General features: G+C 36.6%; 1 protein-coding gene across 2 annotated transcripts in view; it reads right to left on the minus strand.

Moving 5' to 3' along the window:
- Positions 1–22,641, minus strand: part of Dock11 (dedicator of cytokinesis 11) — a 192,474-nt gene that overhangs the window by 45,330 nt on the left and 124,503 nt on the right. For both annotated transcript variants that reach the window (XM_005410460.2, XM_005410459.2), the window contains 8 exons: positions 22,258–22,369; positions 15,765–15,831; positions 14,370–14,417; positions 12,927–13,069; positions 11,621–11,736; positions 8,579–8,716; positions 4,397–4,579; positions 1,747–1,860 (listed from right to left, as the gene is read on the minus strand). In XM_005410460.2, coding sequence (XP_005410517.1) covers positions 1,747–1,860; positions 4,397–4,579; positions 8,579–8,716; positions 11,621–11,736; positions 12,927–13,069; positions 14,370–14,417; positions 15,765–15,831; positions 22,258–22,369 — 921 coding nt within the window. The remainder of the gene's footprint in view (positions 1–1,746; positions 1,861–4,396; positions 4,580–8,578; positions 8,717–11,620; positions 11,737–12,926; positions 13,070–14,369; positions 14,418–15,764; positions 15,832–22,257; positions 22,370–22,641) is intronic.

Genomic DNA, 22,641 nt, shown 5'->3' on the forward strand with positions numbered 1-22,641 from the left:
CCACTACATACACCAAGGTCAAACAGTAATGCAAAAATTTCTATTTACAAAACTGAGAGATCATGAATCACAGAACACTACAAAGAATTTAAAGAGATAATGAAGTGTTTTGGATCCTCTTTATCCTACCAGAAGGGCCTATCCTTCCCATTAACCTCCACTGAGGCTGTCACAATTATTTGTATGATTGAGAGGAGACAAGAAAGGGACAGGTACAGTATTAGGGAGACTTTTAAAGTTCATATGATAAAATGTGGAGGCAATGGTGTTAAAAACTGCCTTCTTGTCTTAAGAAAGCTAATTATCATACACACATAGTGCCTTCTTATTTATAATAGAAATTCCATTTACTGGAGGAAAGCCATAGGGTACCTTGTTGTAATAGGGTTGTTGGTAATGACTATCCTAACAGAATAAATGTAAGTCATTTCAGACATGAATCAAGAAAAGGAAAAGATTTCTTATCAAGGAGACTCAATGAAGTCCTATTTACTTAGAAAAAAATGCTAATCTGCCAATAAACTATGGCATTAAGCATGATAAAAACTGGGAAAATAAATTCTTAGTGATGAGTACACAATTTTTCTATGCTCATGGGACTAGTTAGAGCATATATAGATCCCCTGGGGACCTAATAGAACTGGTTGAAAAGCAAACTTTCCCAGCCTAGGAGCGGCTGGCAGCAGGCAGTGTTTTTCTCAGTGTAAACAACATTTTTATGGGAATATTTTCAGTACATAGATTCTACATTTCCCTAACATCAAGTATGCTGTGACTACAAACTTTTCATTTGTTTTTTAGAACTTAAACAATATCTTCAAATATGTTGGAATATGCCCTTTCCCAAGAATGGGGATGATTCATATCTCTGGGAGGAGAAGTCCTGTATTGGCAAAGGACTCTTCTTCCCTTGTACACATGTATCAGTGAAGAGCAGGACCTGTGATCCAGGCTATGAAGCAACAGATGCACTTTCATAATGCCATAGATTTTAAGATTATATGTATGAAAGAGGCATGGTGATCGGGACTTGGGCTTAGCCTCAGCAAATGGATGCTTAAGAATGACAGCCCTGGACTCCGATTTGCCAGTAAGTATCTATAGCAAGCCACAATCAGTTAACAGATGATTTTAAACTCTTTTTTTTTTTTTTTTTTTTTTTTTTTTTTGAGACAGGGTCTCGCTATGCAGTTCAGGCTGGGCTTGAGCTCAGTTTGTAGCCCAGGCTGGTCTCGAACTCGCAGTGATCCTCCTGCCTCAGCCTCCTGAATGCTGGGATTACAGGCGTGTGACACCACGCCCGGTTTAACAGATGATTTTCAAAACTCACAAAACCGATGAATAACAAAACCCTTCTGTGCCATTCCTCATCTGCTGGCAATGGGTCAAGCATCTGTTAGGTATTCCAGGAAGAGAGATTTTGTCAAATTTTAATGATCCATTTATTTTCTGGGCAAGTTTCGAAATCAAGACCAGGAAAAGATTCAAATTCTGCTAGCCACAGTAACTATTCACAATATATTCACTCATCTATCTATTCAACTAATACTGAATGTCTGCCATACAGCAGGCAGTTCTCTTTGTGCTAGAGAGCCAGTGCTGTACAAGACAAGAAGTTCAATTCATGAACTTCAATTTCTATATACTCTAACCCACCAAAAGTTGTGACTGTAATGGCAGTGTAGGAGTATAAACCTCCTCGACAACGGAAGTGGTTCTAACTGGTTACTTGAAGTGAGAACATACCTTCATAGGTCTGTCACTATTTGCAAAATTATTAATAATGAATAAAGACTCCTGAAATCTTGATCCTCCGCTCAGTGCTACATCAGCTATCAACTGGCTTACAGCAATTATTATCTGTGGGAAGAAGCAAACATTGTTTTTCAAATGGCTTTTGAACAAATGCTGGTAATTCTTGTCATAGTATAAACACAGACACACTCATATGAAATGTTTTTTGGGGGTGCTATGGATCAAAACTAAGGCCTCATTCATGCTAGGCAAGCATTCTAGAGCTGAGCTACATCTCCAGCCTTATTTATTTATTTATTATTTATATTTTGAGACAGTGTTTCACTAAGTTACCCAGGCTGGCCTCGAACTCATAATTCTCCTGCCTCTAGCTGAGTAGCTGGGATTACAGGTGTGCACAATGCCTAGCTTGGAAATGCTTCCATTAGAGACTCTACACAGTAGAAAAAAATAGTGGTCAGGTCTTCACTTTGAACATGCTTGTAAGGTAGCAGTTATGATAATGCTGGGCATAGGATACCTTTCTTTGATGATTTTTTACTTCTTTTCACTTGTCTACTTTAATATGCTGGACTTCAAAGTCCATTGCCTCATGAGCTCCTTTTATTTTTGACCAAGGCGTACTAGTTCAGCAGCAGTTCATGCAATGGCCTTTGATCACACTTTTTCCATCTTTCAGACTACCCTGGATGAATGCCAAATAGTTCATGCTAAGGTTAATGAGCACATGCTTCACCACTAATCCTGGGAAGCAGATTACAGAAGAAGCCATGAGTGCAGGTTCCAGAGTTGAACTGCCTTAGATTCAAAACTCATCTTTATCATTTCTTTATTGTGTGGCTTTGGGGCTTCTTTAACCTTTCTGTACCTCACTTTTTGCATTTGTCAAATAGGGATACAAAAATTCTCTTTTATGAGTTGCTATAATGCTTAAAGATACTATATGTAATCCTAATAATACTAAACTCTTGTCAGCACTAAGGATTAAACCTAGGCCCTTTACACTGAGCTATATTCCAGTTGTTTATTTATTTTTGAGACAGGGTCCTACTAAGTTGTCCAGGCAGACCTTGAACTTGTGATCCTCCTGCCTCATCCTCCCAGATTACTAGGAATATAGTCATGTGCCACTAGCATGTAGCTACTAGTTAACTCTTTTTGAGCATTCACTATATGCCAGACACTATTCTAAGTCTCCACACCCTTTCATTCATCTATATGTGAACATAAGACTTGAGAGAACAGATGCCTAGGCCCAGAAAAATGGGCCCTAAAGGGGAATTTTAGGCACCATAGCACACTAATGAGAACAATATTTTAGATGAAAGTGGGTAAGTGACACTTCATCTAAATGTGAACAGTAAAAGCCCTAATGTGTATTGCTGCAAAAGTAATAATATAGCGACTTTTAAAAGATGCACATACTTCTATTAGATTTTCACTTTACTGATGATAGATTTCAATAAGCTCCTTATGGTTGTTTCCCTATCAATAATTCTGTCTACAGCAGTGGAAATACAGATATGACCACAGATCTCCTATAAGACAAAGAGGCCTCTGAGCCAGTAAGTCCCAATTGTGGCTGTGGTCAGAACTGTTTCACTAAATAAACACCATAATATTGAAATGCAGAATTGTATCTACCATGTAGTAAGTGTCTACTGTGTGCTAGGCATTACTTTAATCCTCATAATAACCCTTCAGGGTGAAATACGCTGGACTGACCTCATTTTAGACACAAGGAAATTCATTTAGCGAGACTGAGTAACTTGCCTAGGGTCATACACAAGTAAGTAGCCGAGCTATGATTTAAGCTCAGGTAGATCTCTTTTTAAAGTCTCTGTTTTCCACTAAATCTTGAGATTTCTTTGTTTATTTCTTTTTTGAGATGGGGTCTTGCTATGTTGCCCAGGCTAGTCTCAAACTCCTGGCTCAAGTGGTCCTCCTACCTCAGCCTCTCAAGTAGATGAAAATGTAGGTGTACCCCACTATGCTGGGCTCAATTTCCTTCATTTTTAAATAAATACATATGCTAGAATATGAAGGACACAAACTCTTACCTGTTATATAATATCTAACGGGCTTATTATTTAATCATCACATAGGATTCTATCAAAAATCCCATGCGGTATATACCAATATTGACCCCTATTTTATATTTGAAGAAACTGAGGTATAGAGCAGCTAAGGAGGTGCTTTGCTCAAGGACATGCATGAGTAGTAGTCCTGGAATCTGAACTAGAGCCTGAACGCCTACACTTACACTCTGGTATGCTCTGGAGTAGCTTTATCCAAGAGAAATACCATGTAAGCCACACATGCCGGTTGAAATGGTGTAGCAACAACATCAAAAAGTGACAGAGATAAACTTATTTTAGTATATTTTACTTAACCCAATATCACCAACATATCATTTCAACATATAATTGATATAAAAGAACTGAGTTATTTTTCTTTTTTTCTGTAGTCTTGAAAAGCCAATGTATACTATACACCCTTAGCACATCTCAATTTGGACCAGGCACACTTGAAGTGTTAGCTGGCCACATGTGACTAAGTGCTACTGCACAGGAAAGAGAAGCTCTGGATCTTGATCTCAAAGAGGCTATAGACTGAAGAGGGGGTTTGATTTTTCACTGACCTGCAGATGTGTCCTCAAAAAGGTTTTCCTCTTGGTGTACTCAAAGTTGTTTCTCATCAAAAGATATAAAAGTGCAGATGCTTCATTCCTGGTTGAGCTAATCTTTGAGGTACAGCACTTCAAAACTTCATAGCAAAATGCAGCACACATATTTACTCTTCCTTTGAAAAAGGCTGAGGGAAACTAAAGAACGGGAAAAGCAGAAATAAGTATCTGAAAACCCAAAATAAAATCAATCAAGTGTCAACTGCTAACTACAGCCTTACCTAAAACTATGTGAGGATACAAAATCAGCATGAGGCTAGGGCTCTGCTCTCAAGAGAGCCTGGACTAGTTCACATAAAGGTAAGAATATGTCAATGCTAGAGCGATTCAAGTTGGTACTGTATACAGATTACTACAAAAATGTGAAGGTCCTCAGTATAAATACACTAAGAGCTCAAGATAGTCTGAAACCTATAAGTAGGTTCTCAGTGATATATATTGAACATATTGAATGACTGAAATAATGAACACTAGTTTCAAATGGGGCCTTAAATTTAGGAAGGAGAATCTGCATGACTTACTTTTTTGCTTTATACTTAAACAATTCCTTATATTATGAGCATCTAAATGCTAAGAAAATTATAGCTGAAATTTACTCAACAAGTGAACTTGATCTTTCAACAAAATGAGATACAGGTGAAGGAATGAGATACTTACACATGTATATCCCGTAAGATATATTTTGGAATAGAACAAGAGTACAGAAGTGACTACCTAATTGTCAAAACAGCCAAGCAGCCTGTTACTTTGATAATGTATGTAGTATGCTTTGTGGAAGACACAGTATACATATAACATAGGCTTGTTATAATCCCCCAATCTTACCATCTAGGAAAACAAGAAGTAAACTGAAGAGCATGCAATGGGTCTTTTTCAGGAAGTATGAATCTAGATGGTCACTGATTCAAAATTATTACTTGGAACCTCAAATTTAAATCCATGTTGTAGGAATCTACCTTCTTTATCTCACCTTAATACTAAGTGCAATGCTATGCAGAAAACAGATGCTTAACAAATGTTTTCTGATTGGCAATTGGGAAATCTATCAATAGTTTCACATGATTAAACCAACTCTTGCTAGATAAGATATTCTAGTTAAAAATAAACATTTAAGGCTGGGTGTGGTGATGCACGCCTGTAATCCCAGCACTCAGGAGAAGAGGATCCTTGTGAATTCCAGGCCAGACTGGGCTACAAAGTGAGTTCAAGGCCAGTCTGAACTGCTTGTTGAAACCCTGTCTCAAAAAGACAAAATAAATAAACATTTAAGGGAGAACATAGCTATAATACGGTTAATCCCTACAATGAGTCTTCCACTCATATCACTAACTACTCTGAATGGGCAATAACCAAAATCATCAGTTACCTCCTAATTGTCAATTCTACTGGATATGTTTGGCTTTTTATTTTAATTGATTACTCTGTTTTGTGACAATGTTGAAACTCATTTTTCTTTTGGTATCATGATACTCCCCTTTCTTGCCCTTCTTCCTACCTGTTACTGCTCCCTCTTGTCTCCTTTATACATTCTTCTTGGAAATCCTTCTGTTGTATATCTCCAATGTTCTATTCTTGATCTTTTTTTTCCTTTTTGTTCTTTTCCTCCTTACTTTCCAGAGGAAACTAAACCATTCTGATGAGGTCAACTACCACCTATATGATGTTGCTTCCCCTAGTTCACTATGTTCCAGCTATACTAGCCTTTTAGTTTTCAGAACATTCCAAAATTTTCCAAACTCAGGGCCTTTGCATATGCATGTCCTTTCCCCTAAAATGTCCTTCCTTGAGCCTTTCATATGGCTGGGCCCTTTTCATATTTCAAATCTCATTTTAAAAGTCATAAACTGACCTAAAGTTTACTATTATAAGATGGTTCCCAAGTTATGATGGTTCAATTTAAGATCTGATTTTACAATAGTACAAAAGGGTTACATATTCAGTAGACACTGCACTTCAAATTTTTTTTTTTTTTTTTTTTTGGCTTTTCTCCGGTACCGGGAACCGAACTCACGACCTTGCGCTTGCCAGGCAGGCGCTTTTGCCAATGAGCTAAATCCTCAGCCCCTGCACTTCAAATTTTAAGTTTTGATCTTTTCCTAGGCTAGTAATATGAGGTGTGAAAGTCTCTCATGATGCTGGGTAGTGGTGGGGAGCCATATCTCTTAGTCAGGCACAAGATCACATGGGGAAAAGGACAGATATCTACAGCATTCTGTGTTGCCCACCTGTGATGTTCAAGAGGTTTAGTTGTGTACAAGTTATTTTTCTTAATTCCATTTTAAGTTGAGGACCATCTATATTTAGTACCTTGTTTGTTTCCTTCTTGGAACTTATTACAATTACTATTTTATTTACTGATTTATTAATATGTCTGTTTCCATGAATTGAAGCTTCCTGAGAGCAGATAAAAAGCTTCTTTTGTATCTCCATCATGGTATTTTCAGTACCTACCAGAGCACTTGACACAAGAAGGTATTCAACAAATACAGACTGGATGAATGTAGGATTATTTCAAGTCTAGCTCTCCAATTCAGATCTCTTTTCAGAACAAAAATCTACACTGTGTATCTAAATGTCCCACAGGCACCTTAAATTCAACATGTCACAATACAGAACTCTTACCCAAAAGATCTTTCTTCCCCTAAATGTCACATTAGCCACAACACCCCACCATACTACAAACGAACTGATGGCCAAATCCTATAAATTCTCTCTGTATAAAATGCTTTCACTTTGCCCTTGATTCTGCAGATCCACTGCCTCTGCCTTATCTCTTCTCTAGCTTACTGCAACAAATCTTTTTACTGTCTTCGGTAGCACTGCCAATCCCTCTTCCGCAAGACTTTCAGAGAGTTTTTTTGCTGTCCACGCCAACTTTCTGTTAATATAAACCATATTGTTTTATTCCTCTGTTTAAAATCTTCCCGTGGCTAACTGATGCCTAAAAGATATCATCTAATTCTTAAGATGAGTACACAATGATTTAGTCCCCATTTGCATTTTTGGTGTGATTTTTTGCTGAATCTATACTAAATGCAACTGAGAAACTTTTGCTAAATTATAGCACTTATCTTTTTTTCTCCTGCCCACTCTAGTTTTCTGTATAAATTTCTTTTTTAAAAAAAACTTGGGATCAAACCCAGCACCTTTGCATCCTCTAGTCCTTTTAATTTTTTTTTTAATTTTGAGACAGTGCATAAGTTGCTCAGGCTGAGCTTGAACTTGTGGTCCTCTGCCTCAGCCTTCCAGAGTGCTGGCAATACAAGCTCCCACTATCATACCCAGCTCAAACGTCTTTTATCCTGGTAGTATTTGTTAATGAGAATGTGTGCACAGGTGTGTGTGTGTTTCTGATCTTTGTGTGTGTGTGTGTGTTTTACTATACTGGACAATAAAATCTCATGGACTATATCCAGAACATATGATCCTAGTGACTATTGAATTTTTTCTAAATTTGGAAAACTTAGTTTTTTGTAGTATGCTTGTGTTGAATTCACTTTTCCATAGATTTCTTTATGCATAAATTATATTAAAGGATGGCAATTTAAGAAAAAACTTAAAATTTACTCAATTTATAATTTCAAATATGAGTATCACTGAAAGGAAGGATTCGTTTATTTGAGCATGTACTACATACCTACCATTTGCAAGATGTAAGATCCCAGGTTATAAAACTTGTTTTCTGCTTTTAAAGTGCTTACATATGAGTGCAATAATCGCTTATATATTTTCAGAAGGTATGTAAGATTTTGAAGAGAAGCAAAATAACAAAAACTGGCAAAATTGGTAATTTGATATTAACACAAGATGAGAGATCGAGGGAAGGGGAGGGAGGGGAAGGGAGGAGAAAAAGGAAGAAGAAAAAGGAAGGAAGAGATGGAGAGAGGGAAGGTAAAAGAAAATGAAAGGAAGCTACTGTATAAGGGAAATGATAACAGCACGAAATAAAAAGCAGTTCTGATTTTAGGGAATTTCTGGTCAGGCCCTTTGTGGGTATTTTGTTATTATACACTTATCTTTACAAAGGCAGTATTTAATTAGCTAATGTTTGTATACGTTGTCACATTGATCCTCTTTCCCTTTTCCTTTTTGTCATAAGAAAAGAGCCACGAAAAATTCCAAAGTTTCTGCTCTTACCTTACTGATGAAAGCTCTCAGCGAGGCAAACACATGTTTCAGGGACACTTCAGACTGTCCATTTTTAAGAAAAGCAAGATGAATATCAAATACTTTTTTCATTAATGGGTTGTGGCCATCATTATTTAGAAGTTGGCTCTATAAAACATGGAAAAGTACTTTGCAGAAACAGTTTATGTCCCACCATGAATGAGAGGACTGACTTTACTGATATCTGCTTATGAAATTACTGTTTAGAAGTTTCAGAAAAATAAAAGGCCCTCATTTTAATTTTGAAATATTTGTGTCATCTTTCAACTTGGAAATCTCAAAATACTACATAAACGCACATCTAGAGTATTTTAATTGTAGCATTTTAAAGAAGTGAAACTATTTTTTCCAACACAACACAGCAACATACAGACTTTAACCCATATCATATTGCTTCTCATGTAAGAAATCAGTAAATTGGGGCTGGGGATTTAGCTCAGCGGCAAAAGTGCCTGCCTGTCAAGCGCAAGGTCGTGAGTTCGGTTCCCGGTACCGGAGAAAAACCAAAAAAAAAAAAAGAAATCAGTAAATTAAACACATAGCAAATGACTATTGTCTAGTTTACTTCTCGAAGTATATTTAATATAAGACATATTTAGCCACTAGAGACAAATTAAACCCTCTGTGAGGAAAGAAAACAGGTATCACAACTGAACAGACCATATAAATTGTTTAAATGCCTCCTGCAAAGAGACATAAAATAACAAATTGTACAGAAGTATCCATTAGTTTCTGAACTTTATTTTTTTATTTTTTATTTTTTTGGTTTTTCTCCGGTACCGGGAACCAAACTCATGACCCTGCGCTTGCCAGGCAGGCGCTTTGCCGCTGAGCTAAATCCCCAGTCCCCTGAACCTTATTTTAAAAACAGCATTGGTTAACTTCTTTAACCCTGTCCTCCTATCCTTCAAGAAACTAATCAGCAGGTTATATCTTGGCCAAAACCAACAACTGGCCTCCACAAAAAAAAAAAAAAAAGAAAAAAAATCAAAACGAGAGGCAAAATTGTGACAGATCTACTGGTGGCATTAACAGTCAGAATCCCTGAATGGTATTAATTTTGCTGGCACTTTCTTTAGTCTACTTCCAAGTATGTACAGTGCTTAGAATAATGGACTTAAAATAGATACTTAAATTCTTAGCTACCAACTCCAGAATTTCTGAAGATGGGGAGCCAGGTGATTCTCATACATACTCAACTTTGAAAACCACTCTTGTACAACACTATTAATGCACCATATTCATCCTATGCACCAAGATATGATTATTTAGTTATTTCTCTCATGATTTACCATTGTAACCATTTAGACAGTTTCCAATGTTTGCTGATGTAGCAGAGTATATAGTCTCATAAGCAGAACTTCAGATCCTTGAGGATCCTAACTAGAATAATCTCTCATACTTGAAATTCTAGTTTAATGCTTCCAAGCTTTGGCACATGTCCTCAAATCTTTCATGCCTCAGTACTCAGATCCAGCCAGGTGTGGGGTATAGCCCTGGAATCTCAACACTCCAGAGGCTGAAGCAGGACGACCGTGAGTTTCAAAGCCAGCCTGGGCTCCTGTTATGGCTGATACATTGTGTCAACATGAGGAGTCTAGAAGCTTAGCTAAGTAACTCAGCAGTTCTACATCCTGGGGTGAAAAGGACATGGCCTTACCTCTCTAGGATGTTGTTCATTGTGTCAACTTGAGAAGTTTAAAAGTTCAACTAAGTGATTCAACAGGGGGCCAGGGTCCTTACTTTGTAAACGTCCTCAGCTTGTGGAAGAGCAGAGCAGAGAGATGGCACGGGTGTGGGTGGCCTGCCTTGGAGCCAGCTGATTAGATACTGAAACCTCCACAAACTGTGAGCTAAATAACCTTTTCCTTCCTTCATTCTGGGCATTGGGTATTGTGTCTCAGCAAGGAGAGAAAAGTAACTAAGCTCCATAGTAAGGCTCTATCTCAAAAACAAAACAACTAAAAAAAATCAAATCCAAAGTTTAGGAGAATAGCTGTTTCTCTACATTTTCAGTCACAGTTTTTTTTAAAACCTTTGCCAATTTCATAGGTGCGAAAGGACAGCATATTAGAGCTTTAAAGTATATTTCTACTATTTTTACTTGTCCTTCTTTGTAAATAGTCTGTGTTCTTTGACTATTTTATGATACTGTCCTTACAGTTTTTAAAAGTAAAGATATTAACTATTTACTTTGTAGAAAATAAATATTTTTCAGTTGTTATTTGCTATTTTTAGTATGGTTTTAAAACATTCTGCATTGTTGTAATACATTTGTGTACAACCAGTGAACCAATATTGCCACATTACTAACCACTTAAACCCATAGTTTGAGTAAGATTCATTATTTGTATAGTATAGTTCTGTGGGTTTTGACATACACTGCTATTAAGAATATCACAAAAAGTATTTTAATTGCCCCAGAAATCCCCTATGCTCTAGTGATTCATCTGCACCTACTCCACCCACCTCAACGTCTACTATCCCACTTCACCTCTTCAACTACCTTGCAAGATAACAGCTTTTATTTTCTTTTCAAAATCATAGTAATAACGATTTTCACTGAGGGGCAAACATCTGAGAACAAACCCCAAACTCCAGAGAAGGGAAGCCAGCCAGCTTGCCTGGACATCACCTATTATTACAGGCTATCTCATCACAGTGGGGATCTGGGCAAACTAATCCATTCATAATTTCAACTAAAAACTACTGGTTGTTCTAATAGAAGTACCAATGACACCTGGTTTCTAAACATAAAGTAAAACAACAGAATTTAAGAGGCAGGAGGGACCGTAAGGACAAATGAGTCCTATCTGTTTGTTTTATGGATAGCATAAGTAAGTCTCCATGACTTCTCCAGGTCCCACAGCAGTGAACTTAGGTCCACCATCCTTGCATCCTCACTGCTCACATCAGCTGTTTTTTCCTACACTATCCTGCGTCTAACTAGTAAGGTATATACCATGTTTTCTTTACAATGATACAACTGGACTCTAACTCTTCTATCTTTACCTTGAAGCACTGGGTAAAAAATGATATCGTATCTAGCACTGTTAGAGAAACTTCAGTAGCAGTATTGCCTTCAAGAAGCGCCTGGTGGAAAATGTCTGCTTCAGTTGTTGCAGAACCTACAATTTAAAAAAAAAAGCATATTAGGCTTTGTCTCACACAGACAGTCATATAGTAATGTTGACTGAATTTCCTCCCAAAGACTCAGACAGATAAGCAAGAAGGAAGGGGCCTATAACACCAGCAGACCTAGAGATTCACTGTATTTATTCCTTAATCAAATGTGGTCTGGATTAATTGCTTCCACTAATTTTACCAACACCCCTGTGGCACATGATTAAGTATTCACTTCTTTGAAGACACAATTTTAGTAATGAACTAGGGTGATGTAACTAGGAAGAAACGTAAGAAGCATTTTAGGCTATGCTATGAACTACATGTGCAAAGGTGAGACACCCACAGAAATTCAGCTACATCCATACAGTGGTGCCTCTTAGTTACGCTGATGGTATGAGGCTCACTTCTAATGGAGAAGGCATCTTGACCAAGTGAATAAAGTAGGTTCTATACACTTTACAAGAAACTGAAGCCCTAAAAATTTATGATTTTTGAAAAGGTCTTTAGTCTATCAACTCAGGGTCTCTTTCTTCAAGACATTATTTCTTATTACTACGCTTCACCATAAAGTCAGTTTTGTAGCTATCTTTTTTGTAGCTTCCGGAGGCCTATATGTAAACCAACCTTTATTATTCTGAGTTTTTATTAATACTTGCTTTTCAGATGACATTTCCACTTGTATAACATTCCAGCTTCCCTAGGTAGGCAAGATTTCTCTCTTGTCCTATTTGCTTTGTTAGTACCTCAACCTGTCTGAAATATACCTTAGCCAAAATAGTAGTTAGAGTTCATTGCTTTTTGCAGTCAACTCAGTATTGTAATTCACTAATCATTAAGTGAAAAACAATTCTAAACACATACTATAAATACTACTTTATGAAGATGTCAATATCAGCATTAAAGTTGACCAGTACAAATGAAGGAAAGTCAATAAAAATATATGAGAAAAGAAATTCTGTGGGAAAATTTTAAATTACTCTTACTTAAAGTTGTTGAGACCTCCTTGCATATTTTATCATTCTATAGTCATATATGATGAAATGATTATAATTAAATACATAGCACAGGTATGCAAATATATCTATACATGGAAAATTATTTCCAATCCTACTGGTGATTTAAACCAGGGCTTCTGATTAAATAGCATTACATGACTGTTTTATATGGGTACCATACACACATTTTCACTTACTGTAATTAAGCGTAAATGAACTTTCTAGGCTACTAAGATGCTGAAGTCGAGCTTGCATTACTCCTGATCTGTTTCGAAGAGCTGGCATAGTTTGTGATTTTCGGTCTATTCCAAAGTGTTTTGACAGCCAGGCATCATGTACCCTAAAAGAAAACTTAAAATCAGGAACTGGAGTGCTCTAATAAAATATTTCATTGTTAGATTCCTTTAAATGAAAACAGGTTTCCATATAAACAAAGTACTATGCTTAATATTCTATTTACTGTTACTTGGAATAAATGAGGTATTTCTGGAAATTATATACAATTTTAATGAATTTTTAAAATAGCATATCAGAATATAATTAATGAATTTAGAAAGAGCTTCCCAATTACTCCTCCTTCTCAAAAATATTGAGGTTAAGCAGACAGCACTAAAAAGTTTCAGTCTTTTTACGGGGCACTGTGGCACATACCTGTAATCCTGGCACCTGAGAGGCCAAAATAAGATTATCACAAGTTTGAGGCCTGCCTGAGCAACTTAAGGAGAGTTCTTCTCAAAATAAAAAATAAAAAATCCCTGGGGAAGTAGTTTGGTGACAGAGTGCCCCTGGGTTTGATCTCCAACACCAAAAGAAAAAAATACAACTTGCTCATACGTGAACTAAGAAAGAAAAAGACTATTTATCCTCAAATCAGCATGGTGGGAAACTGGCAGGATCCTAGAGACTAATGCTCATGGTAGTAACAGTAATACTAGTTCCAAGTTAGGAAGAAATAGGATGGAAACTGGAAGCATCATCACTTGAATTATCTATTATTAGTATGTTCCAGAGATGCAGCAATAAACCCTATCCAAAACCCTCTTTAAGTTTTAGAAGTGCTATGGGATTTAACTTTAAAAACTGTATTTGCATTCTTTAATGAGTAAATCTATCCCCAAACATTAATTATTGAAATATATAACATTCTTTGCTTTAGGGTCCCACAAGCATTTTCTTATGTGCTGATTTCTCTAGGATTTAAGAGACCAAAAGAATGAACATTATATAATATATGTCCCAATTGCTGTTGGAAATTTCTACTTATCTAGTAATGGAGGTGATATTGACAGATTGTAGGTAAAACTGACAAACCTGTACATATGTCCTCACTTTATTGTTTTTTGCCTTCCCCTGAGTCTAACCCTTTTCTCCAGTCCTTCAGGAAAGTTAAGCATCTGCTCTAAGCTTAGGAGATCTCACAAGGTCGAACCTCCGTATGGCTCTAGTCATTTACCTTTTTAGAACTTTAAAACATCAGTATAAACTCGGATATGATTATACAACTTTTGGTATATGTTAACTAAATCATGGGTGTCTTAATGTTAATCTAAAATTAATAATCCAGGTTTACAAAGTATGAATGAGATTGCCCTCTATTGGAAGAGAAGGAAAAATGGAAATTAAAGTGCTACAGGAATTACCTTGCTATGTTTCGCTTTCCCATATATCTGAAATGAAACAAACATACTCTAGAAGGAAAAACAGTGCATATTAGTAATATATTATCATCCATTGTCATTTAACAAGTAATATTTGGAAAGCTATGAGTTACAAAGAACGGCCTACTTAAATCATATTACAATAATGAGATTTTACAGAAATAAATACACAAATAACTACTTACAGACTTGCCATATTATATCTTCCCACATTTAATTGCTACAATTACATCAGCACAAAGACCCCCATGTTTTTATATGCAATTCTAAGGTTAAAATGACCTGTTGATGTAAATCAACCACTGTGCTCTGTAACATCATACCAAAGGTTTCTTTTTTTTTTGTTTTTTTTTTTTGTTTGTTTTTTTTCTGGTACCGGGAACTGAACTCATGACCTTGCGCTTGCCAGGCAGGCGCTTTTGCCGCTGAGCTAAATCCCCAGCCCATACCAAAGGTTTCTAGCATAGTCATTAATGTAAAAAATTCTTAAGCTTAAAAAATGGGACAAATGAGCATGGTATGTACCACAGGCTTATAATTCCAGCACTCAGGGTGGCTGAGGCAGGAGAGTCAGAAATCTGAGCCCAGCCTTGGCAACTTTGCAACTTACTTAGACCTTATCTCAAAAATTCAAAAAAAAAAAAAAAAAAAAAAAAAGGCTCAGGATATAGTTTTGTGCGAAGCTTCTGGGTTCATTCCCCAATACTGCCAAAAGGAAGGGCTGAGGGGAAATGCTATGTGTTATATGTTATTATAATACTTTCTATTACCAAAAAATTTAAACACATGAAAGTAGGCGGATAGCATATAAAACTCTCACATATCTATCACTCTTCAGCTTCAACAATTATCATGGCCATTTTTACTTAATCTCTGCTCTGAATGGACCCCCGTTCTCCCTCTACCCTCGGTACCTTCTGTCTTTTTTGAAACAAATCACCAATATCAGCTATTTTCACTAGGAAATATTTCAGTTTAATTACAGTATGTAAAAAAAATCTTAACTACACATGTGTGCGTGCGTGCACACACACACACACTTCTGAAATAAGTAGAATTACTCAGCTCTACACAACAGTATGTATTATAAATTTCATTATAATTAATTCAGCATCCGTTCCAAATGAATGATGTAGGACAGCTGGTACCACTTCCAGTGTTCCCAGGTTACAGGAAGATTCCCACTGGGCCATAAAGATGGTCTACTATTAGCTAGAGTTTTCTGTAATATTGCAATCATTCCTTCTCCATCTTTTTCTCCTATTGATGGATAAAGAATGCCAGCCTCTATGTTATTAAACTAACAACATTTTCTACATTTTTCACAAGTAGGCTCTTGAAAACAGATAAATGGTAATAAATTTAAATTGAACTTACTCAAGAAGTATAAGAATGTTTATGAGCTCCTGAGGAGACACTTTATTCCAGTAAGTTAGGAGAGTATCTGAAAGTGGAATAAATAAAGTATTAGGTCTTGAACTAATGAGAGCAAATAGCCCAGTAAAACTCCCAGTACCAATAACCTAGCTTTAACAATCATCAACTCACAACCCATTTTATTTAATCTATGTTCTCCTCTCCTTTTCCACTGCCCAACACACAACACTGTATTTTAAAAATTAATTGCAAATACACCATTTAAGATATGATTACTTCACCACCCACACCTCTTATTTGCTCTGTAAATGTTCTTTTAGATGGCTTATCCAAATCTTCACATGTATCATCCCAGACAACAGGAAAGTAAGTTGTGGCTCTTACTTCAAACCTGGGGTTTTTAATAAACTCTCTAAATTTTAATGCAGGTTGCTGGTTTGTATATTTTTGAGAAGTTCAAGTGCCTTTTTCTGAATTAAAAAGGCTCTGTGCCTTTTTAATACTCGGTATTAAAAGTTTAAGAACTTTAAACTTTAGAGGAAAAGACTTGATAAATTTTTCATCTTTCTCCTCTTTGCATTTGGATGATAAACTGATATGCTATGCCTTTTTTATCTAGCTACAGAACTCAGGCAGAAAAATTCCTTTACTCTATCGCATATACTTCCCTAACATACCCATTCACTGAGATCTTTAAAAAATATTAAAATTTTGATACCACCCAACTTTACCTTTTTTTTTTTTTTCCAGTTTGTTGAGCCAGTGTCTCCCTATGCGGTTCAGGTTGGCCTCGAGCTCACTACGTAGCCCAGGCTGGCCTCGAACTTGCAGTGATCCTCCTGCCTCAGCCTCCCAAGTGCTGGGATTACAGACCTGGACCACCACACCCGGCTCACATTCCGTTTGTTTTTTAATCCTACTCAGTTATAGTTCACGGCACCAGCAAACCCTCCTCTAAACTTAAAAATATTTCAGCTACCACAAAAAATAAGCAAACGGCTCAATCTCCAGCTAGGTTACACCCTTCTGAAGATAAAATTGGAGGAGAAGACAATGTTGATTTTATGGGGGGGTGATAGAATAGGGGAGGTTTTGACTTAGGTACTTTCAATTATCTTATAAGACCATGAATAGTGACAGTTTTCAATGTCTATAAAATATCGTTCATTAAGTATAAAAATGTTAAAATCAAGTCAAATTTGATCTGCTTCAAATATTAAGATAGTGGTTGCCTCCCCTCAGGCGTTTTGGTGTCCTCCTGCCCGGAAAACCCAAAGCTCTCCCATAATTCACTGGGGCTTCCCGCCTCCAGTCAGCGGCGGTTTGCCGAGCGCCATTTTCGGTTGCGGAGTCTTCTACCACCTGCGCCCTGGTTTTTCCCAACGAAAACCTGCTGCCTCCTTTCCAAAAGGAGGGAACCCTCTCCTCATCCCTGAACTCCTGCTCTACCGGCCCTGTGACCTAAGCAGCCTTCGAAAAGGTCTGTAAAGAGCGTGGAGGGGGCGAGCGCTGAGGCGCCCAGCTCCGGCGCGCGGTTCCTTCGCTATTAGTGGCGCGAGCCCCTGAGGCCGTATCGTAACTGTTTCCAAGTCAGTGAAACATGATGCGGGAAGGCAATTCGGGTGAAGGAGGCAGGGAAAATGATACAGACTCTTCAGAAAGAGACCAACTGCAGCGTAATGAGTGTGATTTGGCGTCTGATGAATTTAAAAAGGCATGGCTAACACTAAAAGAGGTCCATGATAAACAGCTGCATCTCTTACAGGCAAAAATACCGAGTATGAGGGAAGAGCAGTTGGCAGATAGAAGCCAGGCCGACTCCGCAGCCAAAATAAAAGAGCTGGAGAAGCAGTTTGAAATCCTTAATAGCACCATTCGTGACTTGCGCGAACAGTTAAGCGCAAAAACATGTGACCGCTGCGAAATAAATGAGGCATACAGGAACACACTGCAGAAAGAAATGCAAAATATGCAACAATTAAACCTTAAATTTATTTCTGGGCTCAATGCAGAAATTAGTAAGCTACGAGAAGAAATAAGAAAGTATTCTGCAAAGCTTAAAGTGGGCCAGCAACAGTTTTATGTTTCCTTTTCTGATAGTGATGATGACGATTTCATTCCTTGGACTCGAAAGACTAAATTAGTTTTTGATGTCCGGGACCCCACGCAAGGAACTGAAGTGCATGGGGCTATCAAATCAGTAAAAGGAAAACATACTGAACAGGTGAAATCTGGATCTAAAACAGTACTGGAACCAAGTCTTAAGACTCCAGTTCCATTCCAGAGCAATGACATTGAAGTGCCTGAGGCTCTTTCTGAGAAAATTCCCTCTGATGATGGCAAGCCTGCCACAAAAGGAAGTACCTGCCAGAAGTCACTTGCAGGTTTTCCTGTAGTATCTACAAGTGATGCTCAAGAGGAGGTTGAATTTAGTTGGGTCACAAACCTTCCTGGAGACAAAATTCGCCCACTTAAAAGGAAATATGAAACAAATGCCACGAAAAAGTCCTCCACACAAAAGAGTAAAAAGAAAACGACAATTTTGAGCCTGTTCAGTAGTCCCTCAGAAAAAATCATACCAACTCTGATAGTATCTCAAACTTCAAAGGAAAATATGCCTGTTAATGATGGACGCTCAAGTCTCTTTCTTACAAGGAAAAAGGAAACATCCCGTTTGAATGTATTGCCTTTAGACGCTACCTCAAAATCTAGTGAGAAAGAGAGATCAACACTTGGTGTTCCTTCTAACAACAATGAGATTTCTGGGAAAGATGGTAGTACTGAGAGACTGCCAAGTGAGCAAGTTGTCTCAGAGACTACTAAGGAATCTACACGTGTAGGCAGGGGTGTGACTAAACCTCCAAGTGATTCTCTGAATGTCTTTAGGAAGCCTCAACCAAAAAGAAAAGCCAATTTATGGTTAAAGAAAAAATAGTTTCTCTTTGTCTTCTCTGTTTAGGAAAATGGCTTTATTTTGCAAGAGGACAGTTTTCCTGTTATTTCAGACTGTGTAACTATCACTGATGATTCCTGACTCTCATATCTTTTTCAGTAAGGCAGTAAGACATGAAACGTGTTTGGCAAATGACTCTAAGACTTTGAAATAGTGAATTATTTCAGTTAATAAAATATACCAGAGAAAGACATTCATTCTTCAGAATCCCTGTACTTCCCTATGAAAGTGTACAGGTAGACCACCTTTTTCTTGATGTTAAAGTTGCTACTATTTATGACTCAGTAAAAAAGAAAGCAAACAGAGAACTTTGAAGGGTGTGGACTTGTAAGAGCTTGAAATTTAAATGGACATAGACTGAAGTAGAATATTTACTGGACATGAAGAAGTACCTGGAATGCACCCATTGAAAATGATCTAGAAGAAGATCATCAGGATAAAATGGACATGACTTCACAGATACATATTGTGACTTTATACATAAAAAGATAAAGAGGAGATGTGACACAGACTATATACTAGTTATGGAAAATGTACTCTTTAAAATAAAAAAAGAAGAAAGAAAAACCTAATTAACAACGACCAAATATTTGGCAGAGAGAAAATGAGGTCAACATTTACAAGAAGAGGAACTATAAAGTTCACAAGAAGTGAAAGTCATGGTTTTACCCATGGCATTAAAAAAGCAGCCAGACTTGTTTCTGGTTAGCATAGTATGTGCTGTATGTGTGAGAGTAAGTGTGTTTGTGAGTGTGTGCGTGTGTGCTTGTGTGTGTGCACTTGTGTGTGTGTGCACTTGTGTGTGTGTGCAGGAGTGAAAGAGGTGAGAACTAATCAGTTACTCATCTCCAGTCCTTCTCTCTTTCCCTTCTCTTATTTTATTTAAATTGTAGTGCTGTTCCACTTTTTTTTTTCAGATGGGAGAGTCCTGCCATATTGCCCAGAGGAGGCTCAAGTTTGCAATCCTCCTGACTTAGGCTCCTGAGTATCTTGAATTACAGGCACACACCACCAGGCCCAGCTATTTCCAACTATTTTTATTTTTTATGTTTCTTTTCATGTATCTTTTGGGTATCTTTATTTTAATGAATTAATGAATTATTTTTTTTTGTCTTTTTGAGACAGGGTCTTGCTATGCAGTTCAGGATGGCCTTGAGCTCACTATGTAGCCCAGGCTGGCCTTGAACTCAAAGCAATCCTCCTGCCTCAGCTTCCCGAGTGCTGGGATTACAGGCATGGGCCACCACACCCAGCTTGTATTAATTTTTTTTTTTTTTTTTTTTTTGAGACAGGGTCTCGCTGTGCAGTTAAGAATGGCCTTGATCTCACTATGTAGCACAGGCTGGCCTCGAACTCCAAAAGATCCTCCTGGCTCAGCCTTCCAAGTACTGGAATTATAGGTGTATGCCACCATGCCTAGCTGGGTATCTTTTTTTTTTTTTTTTAATTTATTGAGAGGATTTATGTATCAAACTTATCCATTAAATGAGTTGATAATACAATAGTTTATATTCATAGCATTGTGAAACTATCATAAATTGTAATTAAATGTTTTAGAACATTTCATGGTTGTACAAATAAGCCCCATAAACATCAGTAGTCAATTTCCATATTCTTCTACTTTTAGCCTTGTGAGAAGTCAAAAACAGTAAGTTTTGATTTGTAGTAGTTACTTGATCCATTATTTCCTGGAATGAAACTCTACCAGTGTAAAAAATTGTCTCCCTTATTTCTTTTCCAAAACATGAAGACTCATCACATAGACTCAATGTAATCTTTGACTTTTACTCTCAATTGTACATTACTGGAACTTAAAGATTGCAGGGTTGGGCTGGGGATATAGTTCAGTGGCATAAGCGCCTGCCTGGCAAGCGCAAGGTCCTGAGTTCAATTCCCAGTACCAAAAAAAAAAAAGATTGCAGGGTACTTTTTATTTCATTAGTGTACTTTAGAATTCATTATTCATATCTAAATAATTATTTCAGTTCCTTTTAGGCACACAACAAGGCTGTTAACTTATTTTACATTTTTGTATTCTTCATTATTATAAAAATATTTAAATATTTTGTTGGCTGGTAACTTAGTTTATGTCTTTGTACTCTGCATTGTTATGAAAATATTTAAATATTTTGTTGGCTGGTAACTTAGTTTATGTCTTTGTATTCTGCATTATTATAAAAATATTTAAATATTTTGTTGGCTGGTAACATTTTATGTCTTTGTATTCTGCATTGTTATAAAAATATTTAAATATTTTGTTGGCTGTTAACTTATTTTATGTCTTTGTATTCTGCATTATTATAAAAATATTTAAAGCAGGTAATATTTGCTAAAAGTAAAAATAGCTTGGGGATTTCGCTCAGTGGTAGTGTGCATGCCTAGCATGCACAAGACTCTGGGTTTGCTCTCTAGCATCAGTATTTTTTTGATCAATTTTGCATACCTATATATGGTAATCTGAACAACTACTTTGAAGATAACAATATGCAGTATAACAACCATTATTGAATTGATATCATCCTGTTTTTTGAAATTCTGTATCATTTCTAATGTTTTTTTTATTTTTTATTCTCTTAAAAAATTTTTTTAAAATTAAAAATAAAAAAAAATTTAAAAATTTAAAAATAAGTTTAAGTAAAAAAAAACCAAAAAAATACAAAATTTGTAAAAAAATAATAATGACTATGTTGGTCAATACCAGGTGCATTTTTTCTTTTTATTTTAATCTATTTATTTTTGCAATGCCGGGAATGGTACCTAGGGCCCTGTGCATGCTAGGCAAGTACTCTACTGCTTAGCTACGGCCCTAGCCCTACTGTGAATTTATTTTTGAGACACATATTTATATGGCACCATGTGATATTTCAATACGCGTATGTATTGGGTAATGTTTAACCAGGTGACTTTTATGTTCTCATTCATGTATACTTTTTTTTTGAGAAGAGAGAGGGAATTTTGTAAATTAATGTGGCATTTGAGAATAAGATAATGTGGTTTTACTTCCAGAGGATATGCAGTTTATGAAAATCCTTGTTACAGTCCATCATATAGTGTAAAGAGATTGGTAATACTAGTAACTAAGACAGTCGACACCAAGAAGAAAGCGGCCTGATAACCTGACGCCAAACAGTGCCACACAGCGATGCTGCAGAAGATGATGACAGCATTCCCTGCCCTTGGAGAACTTTTCCTGTCTTTTCTTTCTGATTTTTCAAATCCTGGGCAAAATAAAAGCTAAAGTATTAAATATGAATTGTGGTTATTGTTTCATTCCTGTTATATTGATCACTTAATGAATTTTATACTTTGCATGAAAAAATGTTTATCACTTCAAAAACTATTGCATTTTATGAATTTATAAAGTTACTTTAAAATTTATATGATCAAACCTATATAATTAACATGAACTTATTTTAAGGGGTATTTAAGATCAGAGTCTTCAAAGATGTTTCTAATGTGTATATGCTCTATTTACAGATAACAGTCTGAACCTCTAAGGGTGGATTGGTAGAATTCATGCTGAATACATTGATAACTCACCTTCAGAAATCATTTTTACTATATATAGGTAGCACATCAAGAGGCTTCTGATTTCATACTGATCCAACCGGTTATACTGGGATACACTACTCCTTGTAGAACTCTGTTGGGTCTGTGGTATAAAGACAGTACATTTGTGAAACAATACCCTAGTTTAGTATAGCCTTAAATTCAGTAACTGTATCATCATTCATATTTGGGAAAATTCTAAACGTAAGTCTAAATTTTATACCACACCTGGCACGTAAATGGGCTCTTTGTTGATACAGTACCTAGTAATACCACTGAAAATGATGTTAGGGTTTTCATCAAGATGCCATCGTGAATACTGTGTGTGTTTCATTCCCATATGCCTTGTGTTTTTCTTGCAGAATTTTAAAATAA

This window comes from Chinchilla lanigera, unplaced genomic scaffold (genome assembly GCF_000276665.1).
Source record: "Chinchilla lanigera isolate Chin_1 unplaced genomic scaffold, ChiLan1.0 scaffold00133, whole genome shotgun sequence".
In the NCBI taxonomy this organism is placed as follows: Eukaryota; Metazoa; Chordata; class Mammalia; order Rodentia; family Chinchillidae; genus Chinchilla; species Chinchilla lanigera.